The sequence below is a fragment of the Tursiops truncatus genome, chromosome 1, assembly GCF_011762595.2.
Source record: "Tursiops truncatus isolate mTurTru1 chromosome 1, mTurTru1.mat.Y, whole genome shotgun sequence".
NCBI lineage: Eukaryota > Metazoa > Chordata > Mammalia > Artiodactyla > Delphinidae > Tursiops > Tursiops truncatus.
In genome coordinates, this window is record NC_047034.1 from 167320294 (window position 1) to 167346282 (window position 25989).

Below are 25989 nucleotides of genomic sequence, written 5' to 3' on the forward strand. Positions count from 1 at the left end.
GAAATAAACTCTTATTGTGTTAAGTTCTAGATTTCTCTTTAACAGAAGACAGGGTTATCTGGAGGACTAGAAGAGGACTTGTCAGCTTAGCTTCAGTCTTCCTCCCTGAGAAAGCATCTTACTGTCACCCTTAGCTTCTAGTTCTGCGGGTGGATGGGTGGAGCTGGGACCTCTGTCTGGACCCCTGGCCTGGATTAGGACTCAGAGCCACCAACAGTTAGACTAAAGGGGTGATGAGTGACGTGAAGGTGTGGGGTGCAGCCTGGGTGAGGGAGGCATGGGGAAGACTCTGGAGCAGTGGCGCCGGAGCATCCTTGATTACCCTTGAAGCAGACATCAGCCCACAGCCTGGACTCACGGCAGGAGGAGCTCCTTGTTTCTCATGGGATCCTAAAGGCTCAGTATGTGTTCAGCATGGTGCTGGGACTGTACATTCAGATGCAGGAATGGAACGTCAGCGAAGTTAAAGAACTCTCCTGAGCTCATGGCAACGAGAAAGTGATGGAGCAGAGACAGGAACCCCTATCTCTCTGACTCACAGCCCATGCTTTTGAACCCATCCCAAAGTCTAACAGATGTGATGGTGCTTTGTTTGTATCCTTTGAGCATTTACTGTTCTAGCACATGCTTGGGAGCTTTGTCTCAGCCCTTCCAGGGGCCGGTTGGAAGGGCCAGGGTGTTCATTTTCCTGGGAGCAGCCCTCAGCCAACGAGGGATTAGAGCTGGAGAATAAATACCCCAGCTCCCTCGCCCCACAGTGGTATAACTCTGAGATACATCTTCTACACAGTCTCCTGGAGGCCCACAGTGGGACTGAGCCCTAGTTGTCCAGAATGGTAACCTGCTTAATAACATATCCTTCCCTTTCCATGCTGACTCCCTCACTCTGCCTGGTGCTTTCTGGGTTCCTTTTATAAACCAGTTGTACTCAGATCCTTGTCTCAGAGTCTGCCTCTGGATAAACCCAACCTAAGAAGACACAAAGGATGGTTTGCATACCCCAGAGACGTGTAAATTGATTTTGGGTGGTACTGGCGAAATTTTTTAAAATTTATTTTTGGCTGCGTTGGGTCTTTTTTGCTGCACATGGGCTTTCTCTAGTTGTGGCGAGCAGGGGCTACTCTTTGTTGCAGTGCGAAGGCTTCTCATTGCAGTGGCTTCTCTTGTTGTGGAGCACAGGCTCTAGGCATGCGGACTTCAGTAGTTGTGGCGCACAGGCTTAGTTGCTCCACGACATGTGGGATCTTCCCGGACCAGGGCTCGAACCTGTGTCCCCTGCATTGACAGGCAGATTCTTAACCACTGTGCCACCAGGGAAGTCCCTGGCAAACTTTTAAAAACAGACTGCTTAAATGTGAATTTAAAGAAGTGTTTAGGGGGACTCCCCTGGTGGTCCAGGGGGTAAACACTCCATGCTCCCAGTGCAGGGGATGTGGGATTGGTCCCTGGTCAGGGAACTAGATCCTGCAAGTATGCCGCTACTAAGACTTTGCATGCCCCAACTAAGAAGTCCGCATGCCGCAACTAAGGATCCTGCATGCCGCCAACTAAGACCCGGTGCAGCCAAAATAAATTTAAAAAAAGAAAAAAGAAGTGTTTAGGAAATGATAGTACAGAGATATGACAAAAATTGTGAGGATGGTATGAGAATAACAAATGAAAATGCTGTAATGTACAGCTGAAGATGAGGCCTCCGTCCTGGCGAGAATGTAGGCATGTAGTTTAATTTGTTATCCCAGCATCAGCTCGGCTGCGCTTCCCTTTTTGCCAGGACTGCTTGGAAGCTCAAAGAGAAATCTGCTCAGCTGCATTTTCATTCTTGAAGGATGTCTGCTTCTGACATACAATTTCTCATCTTTCCAAGTTCATATTTAACTGGCCCCTGTTATGAGTCATTATTACTGGCTGCCTCAGAGCCTGGTTGGCAGGAGGTCGGAAATGCATTATAAAGAAATAAAGCGTGTCATTACGTATGGGAACTTTGTAATCAAATTCCAGCTCCACAACTTGAGGGACCTTGGGCACTCACATCCCCTCCTGCACCCTTGGCTTCATCATCTAGAAATGTGGATGATGGAGGCCTACTTCCTAGTGAGGATTAAATGAACTGAACGCATACAAGCATCAAGCACAGAGATCGGCAGATGGCAAATGATCAATATTAATTGTTAGGATTAGTATCATTATTGGGACTCTGATTCTAATTGAGGAAAGAGGAGCAAACTTGGGCAACTCTGTATACCCCCAATATCGGGTGTAATCTTGAGTCTGGTACCCGGGCTTGACAATCAGGAATGGAAAAATCACAATCATCTAGGCTGAAGCTCTGTGAGGGCAACCACTAAATTCTTAGGACCTAGTACAGTGCCTGGCTCATACTCAATGCTTATTGAGTGAATGAATGGAGGAACAGCTACAATGGGCCAAGGTGGGCAGTTGTTTGTGAGCGCCATGCAGCAAGGGTGTCCCAGGGCCCTTGAAGGCCTTCCTGCCGTGGGTTTCAGGGCACAGAGGCAGTCTTCTTTAATCCTCATGGCAGCCCCAGAGTGGACTATCTCCCATTTTACAGATAAGGAAATGGAGAGGCAGAGACACAAAGGACTTTGTCCAAAGTCGCCCAGGTAATGAGCGGTGAAGTCCCCAGGTCAGCAGGAGACCCCTTTCTCCCCGTCCAACCCCACCTGTGCTCCTGGGCCCTGAGTCCAGTTCTTCCCAGAGAAATGATCTTATTTCAGTCTCTTCCTCACTGACCACAAAGACTCAGTCCTGTCCTCAGAAATATTTGGAAAGTTTTATTTAAATGTTTTGTGTTCCCTTTTAACCAACATCAAAAAGAGAAAAAATTTTGGCTGCTCCAAACAGGAGAGTCACTTCAGAGAGGAGCTGGCATGTGTGTTCAGAGCTGGGAAGTGTCTGCTCTGCCAGGCTGCCCTTCCCAGCCTGGGCCACCCTGGGCTGGATGGCCAGTCCCAGGAGCTGACTTCCTGGGAGCCCCAGGCGGCCTTGGAATGAGTGAGTGAGCAAACCCCCATCCTGAGGAGAAGGACTTGGTCTCCCCTGCAGTTAGGACTGGGCTTGGGGACAGGGACATGAGCCTGGTGGGGCCTGGTGGGTTCCAGAGGGAAGGAGAGGGGAGTGGGAGGGTCAGATCCGGAATGTTCTGTAGAAGCTCTAAGGCCTCTGGGTCTGGAGAAATACGTCTGCTAGAAAAATAAGATGCTTTGAGAAGTTCTGCAGTCTATGCTCTCTGCCTGCCCAAGAGAAACCTACCCTGTTGGCCAAAGGGGCAGCGGGTGGGGGCAGAGGCTGGAGGCCAGCAACTGGTGGAGATTTCCAGCGGGGAGCGAGGTGGGCAGCAGGCAGACTTTGGTTTCCCGGGTCCCCTTTCTGGCAGCTGCAGAGGCTGTGGAGGCCTCTGCCTCCCGCCCCTTGAGGTGTGGGCTGCCGGGGGTGGGCAGCACTTGGAGAGGGAGGCCAGCCATCTGTCGTGGGCTGGTAGATGCCCAGGCCCTGGGCCCTCAGAACAGGATGGCCAGGGGGAGCAGGGCCAGCAGGAACAGCAGAGGGCCTGGGGAGGGGCTGCCTGACAAGCTGGCGGAGGCACAGTGGTCGCGGTTGGCACCGATGCAGGCTGCGTAAGCCATCACGTGGGGGATGTAGTTCTGCTCGTGGACGCCGTGCAGCAGGTGTGCCATGGGGCCCTTGGCGAAGATGGCTACGTCCTCCCCGCCATGGGTCTCATGGCGCAGGGGCACGGCGGACTGTGCCTGGTAGTTGTTGTGAGCTGCGGGCCAGAAGAAACACTTGCTGAGAGCCTACCAGGGGCCTGGCACTATGCAGTAGCTTCCCCGTGCCCCTTCCAGGTTGGCTTGAATGCCCCCATTTTATAGAAGAGGAAACTGAGGCTCTCTGGAGGGAAGTCATTTCACACCAGGCCACAGGATTTGGGCCTGAGTCTGTTCTGACACAGAAGCCTGCACTCTCAACCCCCAGACCTCATCTGGGCCGTCTGGATTAGAAGGGAAGAGTCAACCCAGGAAAGCCTCTTACCATTGGCTGTGCCATTAGGCCCCCAGGGACCCCTGGGGACATCATGAACAAACATCCAACAATATGGAGTTGGATAAGCAGACTGGGAAGACTCACACACTGGAATATTATACAGCCAGTAAAAATGACAGTGTAACATAGCAAGTACCTACACATGCCAGGCACCACGCTAAGCTCATCAGATCTATCTAGTCCTTCAGACAAACTTAGGAGGTAGATATGGAGGAAACAGAAGCTGAGGAAGGTGAAGTTATTTGCCCAAGGTCACAGAGCTGCTAGATTTTAGGAGGGATTCAAATTAAGGTTGTTCTGACTCAAGTCCTGGCTATTCTGAGACACCCCCCCGAGCCTTAACCACAGGACTACACTGTTTCCAAGCTCATCCCTAAGGGGGTGCCCTGTCCCCTCCCAACTCTGGGCCTTGCAGTCTTACCGTAGTCCACCATGGAGACATTCTCTCGCTCACCGCCTACCACCTTGTAGCCAGGCCCGTTGCCGTACAGGATGGCAGTGAAAGGCTTCTTGTCTGTGTCACTCACCATGGGGGCCAGACCTGCACAGGGAGGCACTGGTCCAGGGGTCATGTTGGAGTACAGTCCCCAGCCCCCAGCTTGGCAACCTCTGGGTCCCCTTTCAAGGAAGTCGCCTTCCAAACCCAATTTATTTCCAACCAGCCACCCTTCAGTTTTCACTGTGCCCACATCCTCCCATCTGTTGGTCTGTCCTTCCATCCTTCCATCCATCCATCCATCCTCTCCTCTCCCCTGTCCATTAATCCATCCTCCCTCTCATTTTTCTACCCATCCATCATCCAGGTGGCCACCCATACACCCACCCAGGCATCACTTCACTCCATCCCCCATCCTGTGTTCCCCCACCTGTCAGTGACTTCTCCTCCCTGCCCAATTCTGAGTCTCACACGTGCCAGGCCCTGGGCTTACCAGGTCTCCCACCCCACTCCTGCTCCCAGAGGGCAGACCCTGGGAGTGCCCAGTGCTCACCCCAATGGAGGCCCACCTACCAAAAATAGAGTTGCCACGGGGGGTGTACCCGCCAAAGGTAAAGACGTGGGAGTGGTCGGCGGTGACAACGGTCAGCGTGTCTTCCACGGAGGTCATGGCGCCTGCCTGCCCGATTGCCCGGTCCATCTCCACCGCCTCGTGCAGTGCCTGCTTGGCTTTGCCCTCATGGTGCCCGTGGTCAATCCTTCCCCCTTGGGACACCAAGGCAAAGGCCTCCCGTGAGGGGGCGGGGAAGGAGATCTGACCTCCAATTCCCATCCCATGATGGCCAGGGGACTCCCCTGGGCCAGGCACCACACGAGGCACTTGACACAGCCATTCGACCTTCACAGCACCTCCGAAGGCGAGTTGTTGGACCACAGGCCCGTGCATGGAGACTGCAAAGCCAGGGTTTAAAGCAGCCCCACCACCCCACTCGGCTCCCAGCACTGCTTCTTCAGCTTCTCGGGGTCCCTGAAGACCTCGGAGAGGGAGGGAAGGGACCCAACATGCCTGAATGGCTACTAGGTGCCAGGCATCATAAGCTGATGTCTTGTTTCCCTTTCACAACAACCGTGGGCAGAGATGGGTATGATTAGCCCCGTTTACAGATGGAGCAGCTGAGGCCGGGAGTGGGAAGTGATGTGTCCAAGGTGGGATCTGCTAGGATTTGATTTCAGGCGTGACTCGCTGTAAAGCCCTGTTTTTCCATCTCCGCTTTGAATACATCCCCTCCGAGGGTTAAGCACGCTCCTAAAGGGGAAAAACCCTCCATGCCTGGGCAGTGCCTACGGCAGCCTTCCATAAAGGCCCGGGGAAGCCTGCACCTCATGCCACCTCCCCAGACGAGCACAGGAGGCCTGGCGTTAAGCCTGGCTTAAAGGTCACGGCTAAGGCTGTGTGACTTCGGAGAACACCTTCCATCTCTAACAGGAAGACGATGCCTGGTGGACACTCCCATCTCTGAGGCTCCTGAGCCTGGGGGCCTGGCCGCCCTCCTTCCTGCTAGCCTGGGCCTCACCACTCTGGCCCGGCAGGCTAGCAGGGTGGGTCCCTCCTTTGTTGTGGCTCTGGGAGCAGCTGGTCTGGCGGGCCCAGTCTTGGCCGCGCTCACAAAGAAGACCGCTCCCGGGGGAGCCCGTGCTCACCACTGGTTCCTGGTTGGTTCTTAGGCATCAGAGGCCCGTTCAGGGCCAGGCCGAGACCACCGTGCTTCAGTGGGAACCCCGGGGCTTGGCAAGAAAGCCGCCGAGTTGGGCTGGCGGCCGCTGGCCTCCGGAGGGCGGAGGGGCCTGAGCGTGTGCGTATGTGTGGTGACAGGATGTGTGCAAATACGTCCGTGTGCGTGTGTCCATTTAGAACATGAAAGACAATAGTTGTTAGAACCTTGGAAGATTCTGGAAACTTTATCATTTCCTCTCACTTCCTATTGTGATTGACTTAGCTACTGTGTAATCATAATAATGATAATAACAGAAGCATAAAGGATTTATTCTCTTTTGGGCCCTGCTCCAAGTACATTATGTCTCTGAACTCAATGGATGCTAATTACCCTTCTTGGAGAGGGGGACTATTTTTGGCCTCGTTTTACAGAAATGTACAGGTAGAGGTCACAGAGCCAGTGGGTGGCAGCATCAGGACAATGACTCCAGGGCCTCACAACAGTGCTGGGAAACCCCAGGAATGTCGGCATACAGCACCGCTGCCTCCTGAAGGGTCTGGCTCTCCCAACCCAGGGGACCCCGGGATATCCCAGGGCCCGCCCTGGGCCTTCTCCTCTCTGACCTTGTTCCTACACGGGCCCAGTAACATCAGAGGTCTGCTGTCCAGCTGCGAGGGTTCCTGCAGACCGATGGGCACCTACAGAGGAGGACCCTGGGCCGGCGTCCTTGGGCCCAGCCAGGCAGCTGCTAAGAGCACATTTGTCTACCGGGGCCTGCTGACTTGTCTTTTGGGAGGAGTGAAGCTGAGGGGCCTGCACACCCCTCCAGAGCCAGGCCTTGGGGAGGTATTTCCAAAAGGAAGAAACTTGCCTCCTCTCTCAGGAAGCCTTCCTGGACTAGTAAGCCAGATGTGCCATCTCCACGCCCAGAGGAGAGCTGCTTGTTGGGCTGGGAACTTCAGCACCGCCCCCTTTCCCCCCCCTCCCTCCACAACCCATCTCCCTAAAGGAATCTCCCTGCTCATCCTCAAACTGGACAGTTCTGAGAGCTGGACCGCCCTACCCCTGAACCCATCTGGAAGCTGCCAGGGAAGTGGCCCTGCAGTCAGGTCCTGGACCCCTACCTTCCACCAGCAAGAAGAAGCCTTTGGGGTTCTTGCTCAGGATCTTGATGGCCATCTCCACCATCTCGGAGAGTGAAGGGTCAGTCACGTTGTTCCTGTTGAGCTCATACTGCATGTCCCCTGGCTCAAAGAGACCTGAGGAGGACCCGGGAGGATGTGGGTGTCTCAGGGAGCACAGGCTCCCCACACACAGCTTGGGGGTAAAGTGGGGGGATGGAAGCTCATCTGGGTGGTGCTTGCGGGCCTGACTTGTGCCAGGCGCTTTGGGCGCACTTCCTCCTTTCATCTTCTTAGCCACGCCATGGTGAGAGGGACCACCGTGTCCATTTCACAGAGGAGGAGACTGAGCCTCAGGTGTTTAGTACCTTGCTATTTTCAGCTGCTAAGTGGGAGACCTGGGATTCCAATCCGTCAGCCCACCCTGAGCCCATAGAACCCTGGACATGGCAGAGGATTGTGTCCTGGCCTCCACAAGGCAGCCTGGGTGTGTATTTACATGTCATTTACAGGTCAGCCTTGAAGGGCTCAGTGCCCTGTGCAGTGAAACAGAAGAAGGGTTGGGGTCACTGTCCCTTCTGTTCACCGAGCTCGGTTTTTTCCCTTGTGAAGTAAGGAGAGTGATCCATTTCTTACCCATGTCACAAGATTCCACAAGTACTGGGTTGGTGCTTCCAGTCCTGGATGTCCTTCCAGAACACCTTGCCCTTCCATAATTGCACGCAGCCAAGCAAGGGCTCCGAAGAACAGAGTGCTTACTCTGTGCCACACGCTGTCCTATGCGCTTTGGAAGCACTTAGGCGCCAGCCTCCGAGATGGTGCCCAATAACCCTCCCTCCTGGAATTCATGCCCGTGTGTGCCCCTCCCTCACGGACTGGGGCTGGCCGGTGTATCCAACAGAACACTGTAGAAATGATGGCGTGTGACTTCCAGGCCAGGGCATAACACATTGTGGCCTCGGCCCTGCATACTCTTACATTTCTGGGGGAAGCCAGCCGCCATGTTGTAAGGACACTCAAGCAACTCAATGGAGAGATTCATGTGGCAAGGAGCTGAGGCCTCCTGCCAACAGTCTGCACCAAGTTATGAGCCATGTGAGTGGCCCACCTCGGAAGCCCCAGCCCCAGACAAGTCTTCAGATGACTGCAATCTCATGAGAGACCCAGCTAAATCACTTGCAAACTCTCGACCCAGAGAAACTGTGAAGGAATAAATTGTTCAACAATCATTATAAATAAAACAACTTTACAGTTGTTTTAAACTGTAAAGTTTTGGGATAATTTGTTATGCAGCAACAGGTAACTTATATATTAGCTCACTTAATCCTCATGACAACCCTGAGGTAGGCCCTATTGTTATCCCCATTTTACGGAGGATTCATTATCCTTATTTTATAGAAGAGAAAACTGTGGCACAGAGAGGAGAAATCACTTGCCCAAGGTTGCACAGCTCATGGGTGGTAGGAGCTGGATTTGAACCCAGCACTCTGGCTCTAAGATCCATGAACAGAACTTTCTTGCTCCATGGGTACATGCATAACTCTACACAGCCAGTGTGGGGTATGGGGTGTGTGCTGTGTGAGCCAGGCAAGTAGAGAGCTGTGTGTGTATCTGAGGGATCCTCCAGGTGCCCAGCTCTAAGCCCATAACTTCCAGTGACACACCCAGGACCCAGGGGCTGTGCTCCTTGAGAAAGATTTGCAGGAGGTCTTGCCACCACTTGCTTGGCCCAATAGCCAGAAGGGAAAGAGGACCCAGATGTCTGCATGGTGGCACTCAGGGTCTCATTCCACCTGGCCTGGAGCCGCCCCCAGGCCCCACACCTGTTTCCCACTCCCTGGGGAAATGGGGGTACCCCCCCCACCCCAGTCGAGACCACTGGCGACAATCTAGCTGGCTTCTGCCCTGGCAACGCAGCAGGGCTGGCTCTGGGTCCCCTTGCTCCTCAGTCTAGGATCTGTTTAAGTCCCAGCTCCAGCCAGGGTTCAAACTCACCTGCGCCCTAATTCTAACTGGCTGTGTGGTATGCCAGAGGTCGCTTCCTTTCTCTGAGCTTTGTTTCCCTTTGTGCTCAATGGAGCTATTCACCCTGCACAGCCAGCAGATTTCAGGTCTAATTCTATGAACCAGAACCCCTCCCTCACCCCTCCCAGGTCCTGGAGCCTGAGGGCGAAGGTCCCTAAGTAGCGGGGCAGCCTGGGACCTCGTCCCCGGGGCACCCAGCTGGACATCCACTCCACCCCCCTCCACTTACCCAAGAGGTAGTCCACGGTGTAGGGGTCGAGGGCCAGGAGTTCGGTGCGGTTCCAGATATAGTGAGAGTGCTAGGAAGGAGGGCGGTGTCAGCCATGCGGGGCTGGGGAAGTCGGAAGGACTAACCCCAGCTGGTCTCAGAGTCTGCGGCATGTACTGGTTCTCTTCAGTCATTTAAAATCCCTCCCCGAAGACCCACCATCCCTGCCTTCAAGAAATGGCAAATAAACGGGAAATTGTAATGCAGGGAGATGAGAATTTGGAGACCAGAGACCACTGTGAGCCTTGAGGCAGGATCAGAGAGAGCTTCCTGATGTCCTAATGGGGCCTTGAAGGACAAGCAGGAATTGATCAGCCTGGGGTCAGGGATCAGAGTTCCAAGCATGGGGAGGGATCAGGGAGCAAAGAGGGAGGCGCAGATCACAGGCGGCCCTGAGTGCCCACTGAGAGGTATGGGCTCTGTGTATTCTGAGAGCTGTGGAGAGCCAGGGAGGAAGCAAAGCCCTAGCTCTGCCCTGGGGACCCCATCCAAGGGGGAGATAAAGGAAGTGCTGTTTCCCCAGGTCATAGAGGCCATGGGAAGGGCTGGCCAGCTTGCCTGGTGATGGTACCATTCAGGCCTAGACCGGGGGGTCCCGAACTACCGGGAATCAGCTGTGTGTCCATTAGAGAGCCCCTTGCCTTCTCTGGCCAATGGCATTGGGATCAGAGGTTTCTGAACCTCAGGGGCTGCTTTGGGAAGGAGGGTGGGAAGGCTAAGAAAGTGGAGCTCCCCTCCTTCACTGAGATGATTCTCCTACGTTATGTCATTTGTCCCTCACATCACCCACCCAAGGTAGGTACTGTATTCTCATTTTACGGATGGGGACACTGAGACACACAGATTAGCCCATACTAAGGCACTATTTGCAAAGAATGTGTGGCTTATCTGAAACCTCAAAGTGATACCCTGTTCGCTCCAGTGATGTGGGTGCCTCTCTCCCTCTTGGTGTCTAGACTGAGTTCCAGGGTAAGCCCCCTGCCTGGGCAAGAAGAATTATAAGCTCCGGTCCCATGTTCCAGGTAGAGAAACTGAGGCTGGGAGTGGCGGTGTCTCTCTGACTCGGGCTGGGATGGGGCTCTGGTCCAGCCTGAGCTGACTCAGGAGTGGGAAAGGTTCAAAGCAGCTCAGTCCCACCCCTACCAGCCCCGGGGGGCCGTTTCCCAGCCCCTACCCCCCACCTCGCTCTTGGCCCAGCCCTATCCCACAAGGCCTCCCCGGGGGCCAGTCCTGGAACCCTCAGAAACCCAACCCCAGAGTGACATCAAAGTGGCTGCCAGGCTGCTTCCCACTGTCTTCAGCCCTGACCGCAGTCATTTCCAGACCCCAGCTGCCCCAGGCCCAGCGGCCGGCAGACGGATTTTAAGGGTCAGGGCTGCTCCAGGGAGCCAGCGCCCAGGTCTTCCCACGCTCCGGCGGGCCAGCACGTGCCCGGCCCGGCCCCTCCCTGCCACCTCTGCCTGCAAGACCCTCCCAATATTGCCTCCTCCCCCTCCTCCCCCTTGTCAGGGCTTCTCAGCCCCACCCTTGTGTTCTGTCCCCTCTGGGTTCCCGTAGCTCCTGGGCGTCTCGCCATCCAAGCACACAGCATTCCACGTTTCCTTAACCATCTGACTCATCCTTTGGACCTCATGCCTAGCCAGGGGCCCTGCACACAGTAGGGGTGCAGGTGGACTGAATGTCTCTGCAGGTTATCCTTGGCCCGCCTTCCTCCTTACCGCCTGAAGGTATTTCACTGTGGTCTTGAAGGAAGGAATTGATGGGCACCTACTATGTGCCGTTCATATATCTGTAAGGCCCTCTGAGCCTGCTGAGGTAAGAATTATGACCCCATTCTACAGAAATGAACACGGATTCAGAGAGGACTCCCGCAGCCCTGCCCACTGCAGGCGTACCCTGCAGCCATCAGGCCCCCGGACAGGCTACCTTGTGTTTCGGTTTGAAGCTCTTCCAGATGTCGATGAGGTTCAGGCCGTCCAGCCTCGTGCCCCTGGCCTTCTCGTCCATCTCATACTCCACATCTGTTCTATTCTTGGGGAACATGTACTTCCGGCCGCCCCCCATGATCACCTAAAGGGGACACAGCCATGAGGAGCCCAGGGCGCCATGACATCCAGAGGCTCCAGAGGCCCCGCCTGGAGAGCTGGGCTCCTGGAGGCCCGGCGGGTGGAGTGGAAGCTTCTCCAGCATGGCGAGTCCTGGCTTCAGTCCACGCTGCCCTCCCCGAGCCTCCACGTCTCCAGCTCGGGGGCAGGGATGAAATCACGAGGCTATTGGGACTGTGATTTGGGCTTCTGGGTGAAATATTGGAGCTAACCTCCCTTATTCAGCTTTCCAGAAGCCCGACGCATAACTTGGGCTTCTGTGAGAATAATACCGTGTACAGAGTGTGTGTCAGGCACTAAGGACTTGAGATACATGATCTTATTCAACGTCATACCAAGGCTGTAAGGGAACCCGTGTCACCTGTTTTCCAAATAAAGAAATGGGTGTAGAAATGTGATTTCTTTCCCATAAGGCCACACGGCCAGTGAGGGGCAGAGCCAGGATTCAAACCCGAGCCTCCTCCAGCCCCGGCACCAGGGCCTGGCAGCGTCCATGGAGCTGAGGATGGGGACTCTGAGAGCCTCCTCCCCCAAAGCCAGGGAGGTCTTGGGGCAGCCCAGCTGGGAGCCTGGCAAACAGAGGACCAGTACTCACGTCTGTGTAGTCACCGCCAGGCTAATTTTACCCACTGTGCTGACCCGCTTGGGCAGACGGACGCGGGACTGTTTGTTTTCCTGGGGAGTCCGTGTTTGAAGTCCTGGCTATTTTTAGAACGGAGGCCAAGAGCATACTAGCCGCCGCCCGCAGTGACCACCGCACCGGTGTCCTCCTGTCACCATGGGCGTCAGCCCAGGCCGCTGCCCCTGGCTGACACCTTGGGAGAGCAGACCCAGTGACGGCTGGCCTCAGATCCACTGGCATTTCATGGGCACCCTTCTCAACCTTCCATTCCAGCTCCCTCCTCAGAACCCAGGTTCCACAGGGTGGAGGGGGAGCCAGGAGTCCAGGCCGGTGGTACAGGTAGTACAGGTGAGGGGTACACGCTGGCCCCCAGGACCAGCCTGGATCCTGGGGAACCGGAAAGAGCTCTGAAGTCAGACTTGGGTTTGAATCTTGACTCTCCTGCATCTTGACCAAGGGCTCGTCACTTAAGCTCTCTGCACCTCAGTTTCCTCAACTATAACATGGCAGTAATGCCCACGCACAGGACCGTCCCAGCCACTGGACTGTCCCAGGAGGAAATGCAGTGACGCAGTGCAGTCCCGGCACCTGGGGCTGGCCTCCCGTGGAAGGTATTCTCAACGGCCAGAAGCAGTAGAGATCCAAGTAGTTCCAAGTTCCTCACTGCCAGCTCCAGCCAGGAGCTCTGGGGGCAGGGCAGGCTGTTAAAAAAGGAGAAGGGGACCCCGGGTCACTGGCCCCCCGCCCCCCCCCAATTGTTCCCACAGAACCTGACCCCTTGGCATTTCCAGAATGGAAAATGAAGCCCCCAATCTTGTTGCCTGGAGCCTCATCATTTCCAGCCCCAGCACGCACTTCACACACTCATTAAACTCCCAAATAACAGACTTGCTGTTTGGCTTTGGGGTTTGGGTTTGTGTCTTTCATTTTTCTTTTTCTTTTTTTTTTTTTTTTTTTAGCAAAAGATATTTATTTTCAGGGCGGACACTAGGATTTTTGTTTCATGTACAGCCTGGGGGCTGGGGGGCTTTGGGGTGGTGCTGGTGCAGGGGCAGAGGGGAGAGGGAAGGACGAGGAGGCTGAGAGAGGAAAGGGAGGAGGGGCAATCCTCACAGCTGCCCCACCTCCACACTCACGCCCTAGCTCATCCCCCAGTGGCCTCTGTGGCTTACCACCCCCCTAAACCCAGTTAACACCCCTCCCCCCCACCGCCCCCCCCCACCGAAGCCTTCATTTAAGCTCCTGTCCCCTTCTCAGGCTGTCGCTGCCAAATCTCTCTCAAGAGCAGCCCCGTAATTACACCCTGTGCTTGTACAACAAATGTTCTCACGTCCATGACCTCATCTCAGCCTCCAGCGGCCCTGGGAGGGGCAGGTGGGGCTCTCGGCCCCTGTCGCACAGGTGGGGACACTGAGGCTTGGAGAGGGGAAGCGACTTGTCCCAGGACCTGAGTCGGGTACAGGCAAAGTCAGAACGGCGGCTTTGCCTGACACGGTCGCTTGCTAGGAGCGATCAACGGGACTACGTGTCCCGAGAGGGGCAACTCAGTCCACTGCTCAGAAAAACGAGGGGTTGGAAGAGGGGCCAGGTGGCACTTAGAAATTGGGGGGATGGCATGGGGGGGCAGAGGGTGGGTCTGGGAGCCAGGAAATTTGTCTGGTGGGGGTAGAAACAGAGGTAAGGGGTAGGAGGGACCTGGGGGCTCTCTGAGCCTCACTGAACCCCCATTGTAGGCTTGGGGGCCGAAGTCCCCTCACTCCCTCACCAGCCCCTGGCAGTAGGTAACAAGAGTCTGAAAAGGGAACAAGCCAGAGGTTCTCATTTAAGAACAGAGAGTAGGGACACATCTGAACATCAGGTGGACAATGCTGGGGTGCACATGTGCTGAGCCTGCTCCGTATGTCACAGCTGGTGTTTCAGGGCAGGGACATGAGGCTGCTCGTGCATAAATGCTGCCACTTTCTGAGCACTCACTCGGCACTGGGCCCAGGGCTAAACTCTACAGGGATTATTTTATTTAGATCTTGCAATGGGCTGATAAGGTAGGTACATTTCACAAAAGGGCTGTAGAAGGGAAGGCTCAGAGAGGTTAAGTAACTGACCCAAGGTCACACAGCTAGCAAACAGCAGGGCAAGGATTGGAACCCAAGTTTTAAAAGTAAGAGCTCGGGCTAACCACGGCCCACACCACCTTTTCTCTGGGCATGTTGCCTGAGTGCACGGGACGCGTGCCTGTCTGTGCATGTGGGAATGTACAGGGCAGGTACTCCCCTGAGATGGCACTGTGTCACCCCCATGCTCCAGTGCAGTGCCAGTTTCCAATTTACAGGATAATCCCTGGGCGTCTGGTTCTTGAGGTGTGGTGGCGGCCACATCAGGATTCATCCCTCAGCCCCACTGCGGAGAAATCCTACAGTGCCTCCCTGCCCCAACCGCAAATCCCCTAATGGGCTGGGAGCCCTCCCAGGTGTGTGGGGAGCCAGGCCAAACTGCTTTTCCCGGGCCAGTCTAGGCCTGAGGCCTCGGACCCACAAGCCCCTACTCTGGCTGCACTCCCGCACTCGCCTCGATGTCCCTGACGTTGTGCATGAGCTGGTAGGCGATGTCCTTGCAGCCCTGGCTAAGGGCCTCCGGGGGCATCTCGTTGTCCGAGTACCAGTCCCGGTCAGCAGAGTGGGCGTAGGCGGCGCTGGGGGTGGCGTGGTTCACTCGCGTAGTGGTCACGATGCCCACGGATTTCCCTGGGGTGTGGGAGAGGAGGGGTTGGTTTCGCCTGGAAATGGGCGTGTCCAAGCTGTCTTCCCCCTCCCTCTCCTAGCTAAAGACAGGTTAGTTCTGCTGCCTGACTGGGCCCCAGTCTCCGCATCCGTACTAAAGGTGGGGTTGGTGGCTTCCAAATATCCCGGCAGCTCAGATACTCTGCCTCTGTGACCCTCCCCTGTCCTGAGGGCCCTTGAGCTGTGAGCACCCGGGCTGGAGCCCTCCCCTCCACCAAGGACCCTGCAGAGCCCCAGCCTGCAGGAAGCCCCCCCGCTGCCCTGCAGGAACACAAGGGCCCCTCCGAAGGGCTCTCAGGTGGAGTGTGGTTCCGTCACCTATGTCAGCCAGCCTCATAGCCTGACTCCAAAGTCCCTGGGGGCACGTGCCAGGGCCTCCCAATTCCCAGGAGGAAGGGAGAAGGGGTAGACATTTACTGGACTTCCACGGGAACAGCGCTGGGCTCGTTCCTGACCTCCCTCACACTAAACCTGGGAGGGGGCTACATTTTCATGCCCATTTCATAGTCAAAGGAATAGACTCAAGGAAATGAGCTGGGAGCAAACGCACACCTGAGTGACCCCCTAAACCACTAGCTTTCGCTGTCATGGAAAGGAATCCATGACTATTTCACAGAGGCCCAGAACCTCAGAGCTGGAAGGGCCCTGGAGAGCATCTTCTTCTACCCTCTCCCCATTGTACAGTTGGAAAGAGGCTCAGACAGGCCACAGAGCCAGGCCCGTTCCCCACCACTCACCCCACTCACCTGCGTCCTTGGCCCAGCGCAGGATGGAGGTGACCTCGTTGCCCTGAGTGGTGTTGCACTCGGTGCGCTGGGTCGCTGCGCTCACCCCCACGGTGCCCTCGTTGGCCTTCACCCCACACAAATAGGCGGTGGCGGTGCCCGCGCTGTCAGGGACCTGAGCGTTGGTGTTGTATGTCTGCAGGCGGGAAAGGAGGGTCGGGAGGTGGCCCGGCCTTGGCCCGCTCTGCTGCCCTCCGACCCCCACTCACACCATGGGGCCTGGGCATGAGGGAGACACAGGCCTCCCGCGGCCTTGGCCGAGCCCTGCTACCCACTGAGGTCCCCCCAGAGCCACAGGATCACCTAGCTGCCTGCTTCCTGCCCACGCCCGGTGCCCTGGCAGCCAGGGTTGCAGGAAGGGGCGGGAACGCAATGTTCCAATATGTGGAGACTCGGTTGGCAGAGAAATGGGGGCTGGGTCAGCTCTCTCTGGGTCTGGGGCTGCAGAAGCCAGTAAGGGGGAGGGGGAGGCAGGTGAGCCGTGGAGAAGGGAGACGGAGGGGGTTCTTGAGGGAGTGAGGGAGGCTGGGGAAGGGGAGGGAAAGTTAGGGGGAGGCAGGATCTAGGATGGGGAAATGGGGACCCCCCCCACTATTCAGACCTCTGGTCTGAAACTATCTGCCCGTCTCCCTGCCCCACCAGCCTGAGAGCTCCTTGAAGACCAGAAAACATTACGGTCCCTGCTTTCCCCCAGAAGGGAGCCCAGGGCCTGGCCCAGAGTGTCTAAAGGACCTTTATTATGTGACACCACGGCCACCAGCAATTACAACACCAGAAACAAAGCTACCACTTTCTATCTGAGCCGCCTTGGGAGAGAACGAATGTAACAGAACCCCATGCAAAGAGTACACACTGCGCGAACCCATTTACGTCAAGTACAAAGGCAGGAACAGCTAAGCTATGGTGTTAGAAGTCAAGGAGCAAGGACTGGAGCGGGGTGCGGGGGGACCCCTGGCTGCTGTCATGTTCAGTTTCTCAACCTGGATATTGGTCATACAGACACGTGCCAAGTTTGTGAAAATTCACTCTGTACACCGGTGCACTTCTCTCTATGTATGTCATGTGTCAATAGATTTTGAAATCAATGAGCGGAAATCCCCAGAGTCTTAGGAAGCAGCCGCTACTGTCCTCAATTCACAGAGGGGCCACAGAGCCCCCGGGAGGGCTGACTGCATTGCCAGCAGGTTTGAGGGCTCCAGCGAATGCCATTCCCCTGCCCTTTCCTCCTGAGAGGTGGGAGGCTTGGGGCTGGAGCTCACCTTGGAGAGGGCCACGTAGGGAAACTTGTCCATCTCCAGCCTGGTCTCCTCCCCTGGGCTGTGGTGGAGCTGACCCTTGAGGATGCGGGCCGCCGTCACCGTGGAGACGCCCATCCCTGTGGCGGGGGGTGGGGAACGGGGGTCAGGGGGGCTCAGTCTCTCGGGCTCCCAGCCTCTCCAATCAGCTCTCTTGGGCACCCAGAGCTCCCTAGAGTTAGGTGCCAAGGCAGGCTGAGCAGTGGGCACCAGAGCATGACTGGGTGGTCCCTTTCCTCCTTCCCTCCCGAGACCCTTGGGGTTCACAGCCCGGCTCTCCCATCCTCTTCAACATGCCCCCAGGGCCCCAGCCTCTACAACACAGCCACCTTCACCTCTGCCTGGCTCCCTGGGCCCCCATCCAGCCCCTCCCTTTGGCCCCCAGGCCTCACCATCTCCAAGGAACATGATGACATTCTTAGCCACGTTGGTGTTGAGAGTCTGAAGCCTCAGGGCATTTTTCAGGGTCTGCTGAGCTTGGTCTCTCCAGTACTTGGGGTCTTTCTCTTTCTCTGTACCGACAGAGAGGCAGAGTTATTTGGGAGGGGGTGGGGCAGCTTCCCATCCCCAGCCACTACAGACACCGACTTCTCATTGCAGCAGGCTGCCTGGACTCGGCAGAGGAAGCAGTAGTTGTCCATCTCAGACAGCCATTGTGAGATCTGCAAAACCTGTGCCAGTCCCATCCTCCAAACGAGCCTGTGGACCCTGGGTCTTCTACCTACAACTGAGACTGGAAAAACCAAGGCTCAGAGACACCAAGCGACTTGCCCAAGAAGGCCACACCGCTCTGGCAGACACTGGCAGAGCTGGGCTTCACTCCAAAGCCCACGCTCTTTCCTTCCACCCAGCAGGGAGACATTGAGCTAAGGCAGCAAATGAACTGTGCCAGCACAATTAGGAGGGTGATGTTTAACCTACTCAAGAGAACAAACTACTTCCAACTGCAGGAGCCCCTAGATGTATCCAGCCATCAATTATAAACCCTGCTTGGCTTATTCATTAAAGTAGGCTCCGCAGGAACCTGACTTAGCAACAGCTATTTAGCTGTGCTGGAAAGCAAGACTTGCCTGTTGTTTAACGTATCAAACTTAAAGTAGCCAAGAACAGCCTCACTCCTGTAAGGATAAGTTAGCAAAGACGTTCTGTGTCCCTAATCTTGAGAAAAATTGGGAACCAGGAATGCCCTCTCCTCTCTCTCTCTCATGTCCATGAGTCTAGTCGTCAATTCTCCAGTGGAAAGAACACTCTAGTGCCCAACAGTCCTCAGTTAGAACCGCATCTGTGCCAAGCAGCAGCTGTGTGGACAAGTGAGTTCCCTGGACCTCAGTCTCCTCCCCGTCAGATGCAGGTGTTTGTACCTTCCTCTCGGGGTCTTCACGAGGACGGGATTTAGATAAGGAAAGCGACACACCTGACCCACAGGAGAGGATCGATGCCCCCCCACCTCAGTAAGTCCTGGAATCCCCTTTTCATACAAGCAGAGGCCCAGGATCCCTTTCCACGGGGGTGGGGGTCCCTGCCACCATCTGCTGGTTTGTCTTCTGTACTCGGGCCCCATCAAACCTGCCCATCAAAATACAGAAGCCTAGAGAGGGGAGCTCCTTGGGGATTCTCTCTTTCAGTGGCCTCCATTGCATGGAAGGAAGGCTGAGGCCAGCAGAGGTGGGAGGGTCCTGTCCAAGGCCATGTTACACATTCATAGGCTGAAGACACAGGCCTCATCCCTTGGCCCAGCTCAGGCCCATGCTGTGCGGGTGAAGAGCACACCTCTCCTTTCTTACACACTTATGGTACCCAGGCTCGTGCCAAGTGCCCCGTACACGGCAACAGTGCTTTCCCCTCCCCCCAGCCTTACAGGGTGGCTACCATTACTTCCTCCACGTTGCGGAATGAGGAAACAGGATTCTGAGACTGAGCCACAGGGGAACCCACACATCTCCATGGCTGTGCTCCTGCCTGGGGCAGGTAGCGCAGGCAAGAAGATGGAAGGAAGCAGTTCTCCACCTTAAGCCTGGGACCTACCACGCCCCACTCCTCCCCCTAGAGGTCCCATCCCCACCCTGATCCCTTAGTCCCCCACCTTCACGCTGGCAGCCCCCCAGCGCCACATCTCTCTTCTGAAGCTCCCCAATTTCAGACCTCATGGGCGGAGGCCCCTGGCTGGAGCCCGGAGAGCCCTGGCCCTTCCATCCAGCTGTGCACCTTTAGGCAAGTTCCTGCCACTCAAGTTTCTGCCCCAGAAAAATAGGAGGACATAGCTACTCGCAGGCAGTTCTAGGATCAAGTGAGGTAAAGCCTGGGCAAGTGCCCTGAGCCAGTGTTTTTTTTTAAAACTTGGGTTTGTTTTATTTCCAAATATAAGCTTTTCTTATAAATTTATTTATCTATTTTTAATTATTTATTTTATTTATTTTTGGGCTGCATTGGGTCTTCGTTGTTGCATGCGGGCTTTCTCTAGTTGCGGCGAGCGGGGGCTTCTCTTTGTTGCAGTGTGCGGGCTTCTCATTGTGGTGGCTTCTCTTTGTTGCAGAGCACGGGCTCTAGGTGTGCGGGCTTCAATAGTTGTGGCACATGGGCTCGGAAGTTGTGGCTCACGGGCTCTAGAGTGCAGCCTCAGTAGTTGTGGCGCACGGGCTTAGTTGCTCCGCAGCACATGGGATCTTCCCGGACCAGGGCTCGAACCCATGTCCCCTGCATTGGCAGGGGGATTCTTAACCACTGTGCCACCAGGGAAGTCCTATAAATTTATTTTTTAATTGAAGTATAGTTGACTTACAGTGTTGTGTTAATCTCTGCTGTACAGCAAAGTGACTCAGTTATACACATAGATACGTTCTTTTTCATATTCTTTTCCATTATAGTTTATCCCAGGATATTGAATATAGTTCCCTGTGCTATACAGTAGGACCTTGTTGTTTCTCCATTTTACATGTAACAGTTTGCATCTGCTAACTGCAAACTCCCTGGGCTAGTGGTTTTCATCAGGGATCCCACTAGCTCTGGGCGGGTTTCAATCTCCCTCCTGCCTTCCTCCCACATACCACGGTGCCAGGGCTTTGGTCAAGGAGCTTCTTTGGCCATTTGGGTGCCATCTGGGTGGTGATGAACTTCTACCCACCTTGCCCTCCCCCAGCACCTGGCACAGCACCCCCGGGGCTGGGCTGCCATCAGCCTCCCCATTCCTGTTGCTACTTCTCCAGGTGAGCCCTGTTACCCGTTTGCCAGTTCCCTGCTGTGCCTGCTCCCTGAAGGACTGGGACTCGGGCAGAGCCCTTGTGTCTTTTTCACCAGCACCATCCCAGGGTCCGAGAAGGGTTCAGTGGGTGTCAAACTGACTTTATTGTCAGAGGACTGGTTTAAGCAATGGTGGCTTTGGACAACTGAGTATCAGGAGGCCATTGTGTTTGGAGACCATTAAATGACACTCAGAAATGCTCGTGCTGTAATGAATGCTACGTGAAGAGTGCTTGTCAGTACGTACTGTATGACTCCATTTATACGAAGCTCAAAACAGGCAAAACTCGACTAAGGTGACAGGAGTTAGCCTAGTCACTTCCTCTGGCTTGGGGCAGGGCGGGGCGGGGGCAGTGGTTGGGAGGGGCACAGGAAAGCCCTTGGTGTCCCATGATCAATATTCTTTCTTGATCCGGGTGATGGTTACATGGGTACAAAAATATGTCAAAACTCATCAAGCTATACATTTAAGATCTGTGCACTTTGCTGTAAGTTACACCTAATTTTTTAAAAAAAGTTAAAGACCATGATGTAACACCACTACACACCCATCAGAATGACTAAAATGAAACATGCAAAAAACTGAAGTGCTGAATATTTGAAGATTTTTCATTTTGTCGCTTTTTCGTCTTCTCACATTTCATCCATCTGCTCACCTTTTGCTCAGGTGGGTTGTGAGTGCTGAGAAAGCAGGGACTCGGTCCCAGAGTGACCTTGGGCCCCCAAGGACACAAGCCGAAAGGCATCATGGGATCGCAGAGGGAGCAGTGGCCTGGGAATCTAGCAGCTCAGGTTCAGTCCCCAGGGCTGCTACTGACTTGCTGTGTGACCTGGGAGGGCCAGTCCCTTCTCTGAATCCCAATTCCCTCATCTGTTGAAATATATTCTTCCTACAAGCACCCACTCCCTGCCTGCACTGTGACTGTCCCTTATAATTCCCACAACAGCCCTAAGGAGGAGAGATTATTATCTCCACTGGACAGATGGAGAAATTAAGGTTCAGGGAGGGCAAGTGGGGACTTCCAGTCACATGATGGACTGAGCCAAGGAGGGCTCCCCTCCTACAACAGACACTAAAATGTTGAAAAAAAAAAATCAAGAACAGTATATTACTTGAAAAAGGAAGAAAAGGGGGAAGGGAAACCCCCAGGAGGCAGAAATTCAGAGGGTATTCAAAACCAGAAAGGTGAACAGGAGCTGAGGCTGAAGGACCCTTGCAGTGTCAGACCAAACACAAGTCTAGGCTGAAACTTTTCAGGTACATGTTTTGCCTGGGAGCTATGGAAGGGATGGGGCAGAAAGTCAGTTATCAAAATGTGAACTCAACTCCAAATCTGAGCCTGAATTTATAGTGTAAGAACCAAAAACTGAGAAATTAACATAAGTACTCTCATAGAATTACCTGAAGAATCAAACACAATACTGCACTGTAGAAACACTTTTGTACGAGTTTACAACAGGAAACAAAAACAGAACAACAAAAGAACCGTTGAAGGTGAGTTTACAAGCAAGAATTACAAAATATAAGGAAATGTACTATCATGAGGGAGAGTTAAGCAGGCGAAGCCAACAGGAGACTTAACATACCGCGACTTGGAAGAGTTTATAGAATAAAGTTCTATTTCAGATTCTTTGAGTTAAGAGAGAATAGAAACCCCAATTAAAGAATAATAAAAAGGGGAAAAGAGTGACCTTTCCAACACTAGCACGTGTAGAGGCTGGGATTTCCTGCTCTGAACATTTGTTTCCAGCTCTTAAATACTTTGGATGGTTCTATGACCCTGAACACAGACACTGCCCTCATCCTATCCTACCTGCACCATGTCTCCCGCTCCCTCCACCCTTGCCCCCAATCCTACCTGGCACTAAGGAGTTGGTAAGGCAGGTGCCAATGGCCAGCACTAAGAATGGTGAAATCATGGTGCACTCCAAGACCTGCTTTTTCTCTGGAGCCCAGAGGTATGATGGATATGGGAGGGAAGGGTGGGCTGCCAGTGGTCAGTAGTTAATTGATGTTCCAATCCTAGAAAAAAAAAAAAAAAAAGACATGAAGGTCACAGCTCCAGAGTTCATTTGTTCATTCACTTATTTATTCGTTGATTCATTCATTATTCACCTATTACAAGAGACTAGGCATTTCGATGCAAAACCTAGGTGGTCCCTCCCTCAAGAAGCTTCATCACATAAACAGTTGTATGGGCATAAATGAGTTCCATGCTGCAGAGCGGTTCCTTCTCCTTTCCCAAGTGAATTCCCACTTTCAATCCACCTGAAGCCCAGAACCCACCAGAGTTCACTTTCTGTGTAGTGCTTCTCAAACTGCAGCATGCATCAGAATCTTCGAGAAGGATTGCTGAAACAGATTCCAGTACCCTCCACCCCTCGCCCAGAGACTCCAGCTGCATTTCTAACAAGCTCCCAGGTGCTGCAGCTACTGCTGCTGCTGGTTCGTGGGCCCCACTTTGAGAAGCACTGTTCTAGAACATCAGCCTTTAGCCTTGAATTACCCATGTCCCAAGCACGTCAGAGACAAAACCAAGAGTCCACCTTTTCCTACAGGGACACCTACATTTGCTCTTACAGGACAACTGTATTTGCTACGTTCTACAGCCTGTAGATATGGCGAGAGATATAAAAACTATAGGAGGGACATACAGGAAAAGATTGTCTTATAAGTGTGGCCATTTCTGGGCAGTGACATTTTAGATGACTCATTATTTTTTCATTGTCTTTTTTGCATTTTCCAAATTTTCCTTCTGTGTTGAGATGTTACCTTTATAATTTTTTTTAAAAATGTTATTAAAAAAAAAAACTGGAAGGAAATACACCAAAATGTTAACTGGTTTTCTCTGGGCAGTAGGACTGTGAATGATTATTTCTTCTTTAATTTTTTTTTTGAATTTTCCAAATTGCCTAAAATGAGCATGTACTAATGGCCTAAGAATGTTTTTAAACTGTGGTCATCCCGTTAGGATCACATGGGATAATCCCATTGGCAGCTGCGAAATGTAAATACTAACCATGTTGTGTATAAATGTTACTGGAAGATGAGGAATTTTAAATGGTAAGAGTTTCACTGGGAAATAATGTTATTATTTCCACCAAAATCAAGATAAAAATGATCATTTCATTTGTTGTGGGAAATGGCAGTGATACAAAACATTCTACCATTAGACAGAGTGGGTTGTTAGGTAAGAAACCACTCTAACTGGAAAAAGGGCTTTTGATTCAACCTTAAAAATGTGCATGGAGGGAATTCCCTGATGGTCCAGTGGTTAAGACTCTGCACTTCTACTGCAGGGGGGGCACGGGTTCGATCCCTGGTTGGGGAACTAAGATCCCACATGCCACGAGGTACGGCCAAAAAAAAATTTTTTTAAGTGCACTCCGGTGCTTTTCTACTGCGTTCCTTGTCCACCTGGCTCCTTAAAAACCTGGCTTGGGGCAGGGACAGGTGGCGGGAAGGAAAGCACAGGAATTGAAAGGAAATACCTTTCATCTAACGTCTAACAGCATTTAACTCTGAGTGGTGGGATTTCAGACGACTTCTAATTCTTTAAGTCTACTTTAGTTTCCAAACATTACTAGAGTAAATTCTAACATCAGAAAAAAAGTTATTAAATTGATATACAATATCAGTACAATCACTGCATGTACCTCTCTGTTTTGAAAGTAATTCCTTCCTGGTCCATCTCACCTACCACACTGGGAGCTTCTAAGAGCAGAGACTTTGCCTTGTTCGTTTCCACTCCAGTGCTTGGCATAGGAAGTATTTACATCATCAGTTGAAAGTCAGTGCTCTAAGAAGTGGAGGTAGGGAGGAATCACCCCCAAATCCTCCCTTTGTGTGTGAAGAAAAGTCCAAGTGTTGGCAAGGAATTGGGACTACCAGAGTATCTGTTCACTGCTGGTAGAGTGTAGATTGGTACAACCACTTTGGAAAACTGACAGTACTACCAAGGTGACACCATACACATGCCCTCTGACCCATTTAACTTCAACAGAAATGTACATGTGTTCACCAAAAGAATATATAAGAATGTTCATATCAGCCCTGTTCATAATGGCTTCAAAACTCTGTCCAACTTCAGCAGGATGGATAAATCCATTGTATGGGTTCACAAGAAGGTAATCCACACACAACAATGAGAATGAATAATTGAGAACTCTATACACCAACATGGATGAATCCTGCAAAGGTGAGGCTGAGTGAAGGAAGCTGACTCGAGAGTATATATAGTGTGATTCTCATGATATAAAGCAGGGGTCGCCAACCCCGGGCCTCGGACCGGTACTGGTCCTCAGCCTGTTAGGAACCAGGCCACACAGCAGGAGGTGAGCGGCGTGCGAGCGAGTGAAGCTTCACCTACTGCTCCCCATCGCTCGCATTCCCACCTGAACCATTTCCCCCCCGCCCCGTGAAAAAACTGTCTTCCACAAAATGGGTCCCTGGTGCCAAAAAGGTTGGGGATCGTTGATATAAAGTATAAAACCCAAGGGGGGGGGAGGGGCAATATAGGGGTAGGCGATCAAGAGGTACAAACTACTATGTGTAAAATAAGCTACAGGGCTTCCCTGGTGGTGCCGTGGTTGGGAGTCCGCCTGCCGATGCAGGGGACACGGGTTCGTGCCCCGGTCCGGGAGGATCCCACATGCCGCGGAGCGGCTGGGCCCGTGAGCCATGGCCACTGAGCCTGCGCGTCCGGAGCCTGTGCTCCGCGGCGGGAGAGGCCACAGCAGTGAGAGGCCCGCGTACCGAAAAAAAAAAAAAAAAAAAAAAAAAGTTACAAGGATATATTGTACAACATCGGGAATATTGCCTGTATTTTATAATTATAAATGGAAAATAACCTTTAAAAATTGTGAATCACTATACAGTACACCTGTAACTTACATAATATTGTACATCAACTATATACTTCAATTTAAAAGAATTTTTTAAAAAGTATAAAAACCAACTAAGGGTATTACAAGACAGGATAAAGGCAGAGGGAGAAGGCTGAGTGAGGACAGAAGATTCATAGAAGGAAGATGCTAAGCGACTGGCTTTGAAGAAAAAGGCCACAAGCCAAAAAATACAGAAGCCTCCAGAAGCTAGAAAGGCAAGGAAGTGGATTCCCTCTGGAGCCTCCCCAGAAGGGAGCGGCCCCACCAGTGTGTTGATTCTCAGCCCCGAAGACGCTCTTGGAGCTCCTGACTTCCAGAACTGAGGATAACTTTGTATTGTTTTAAGTCACTGTGTTTGCGGTCATTTGTTACGGCAGCGACAAGAAAGTGAATATTGAACATTAAAAAAAAAAAAAGGCACTCTGCCTTATATGGGTGGGTTCAATCTGAAAATCCAACATGCTGTCAATTGAGGATATAGACATTTTGCTGTATGTATGTTATACTTCAATAAAATGAAAACACTACTCTCTCAGAGATTATATGAACAATCCCTAAAGGACACTGATAAAATGTTCACCATAATAACTTATGTGGTAGACAGACAGAGCTGTATGAGCTCCTTTGTAGATAGGAAAAACAAGGCTCTGAAAG

At 53.0% G+C, this 25989-nt stretch overlaps 1 protein-coding gene and 1 non-coding gene across 4 annotated transcripts in view; one reads left to right on the forward strand and one right to left on the reverse strand.

The window, feature by feature from the left end:
* Window positions 1-2772: 2772 nt before the first annotated feature.
* ALPL (alkaline phosphatase, biomineralization associated) overlaps window positions 2773-25989 on the reverse strand; it is a 57398-nt gene continuing 34181 nt past the window's right edge. For all 3 annotated transcript variants that reach the window (XM_033841783.2, XM_073794659.1, XM_073794657.1), the window contains exons 2-12: window positions 22308-22471; window positions 17604-17723; window positions 17176-17291; window positions 15878-16052; window positions 14920-15095; window positions 11554-11697; window positions 9589-9658; window positions 7338-7472; window positions 5072-5263; window positions 4484-4603; window positions 2773-3784 (exon numbers count right to left, since the gene is read on the reverse strand). In XM_033841783.2, coding sequence (XP_033697674.1) covers window positions 3519-3784; window positions 4484-4603; window positions 5072-5263; window positions 7338-7472; window positions 9589-9658; window positions 11554-11697; window positions 14920-15095; window positions 15878-16052; window positions 17176-17291; window positions 17604-17723; window positions 22308-22368 — 1575 coding nt within the window. In that variant the 5' untranslated portion in view covers window positions 22369-22471 and the 3' untranslated portion in view covers window positions 2773-3518. The remainder of the gene's footprint in view (window positions 3785-4483; window positions 4604-5071; window positions 5264-7337; window positions 7473-9588; window positions 9659-11553; window positions 11698-14919; window positions 15096-15877; window positions 16053-17175; window positions 17292-17603; window positions 17724-22307; window positions 22472-25989) is intronic.
* On the forward strand, window positions 23706-23780 carry TRNAR-UCU (transfer RNA arginine (anticodon UCU)). The gene has a single exon. It is a non-coding gene; the product is annotated as a tRNA-Arg (tRNA).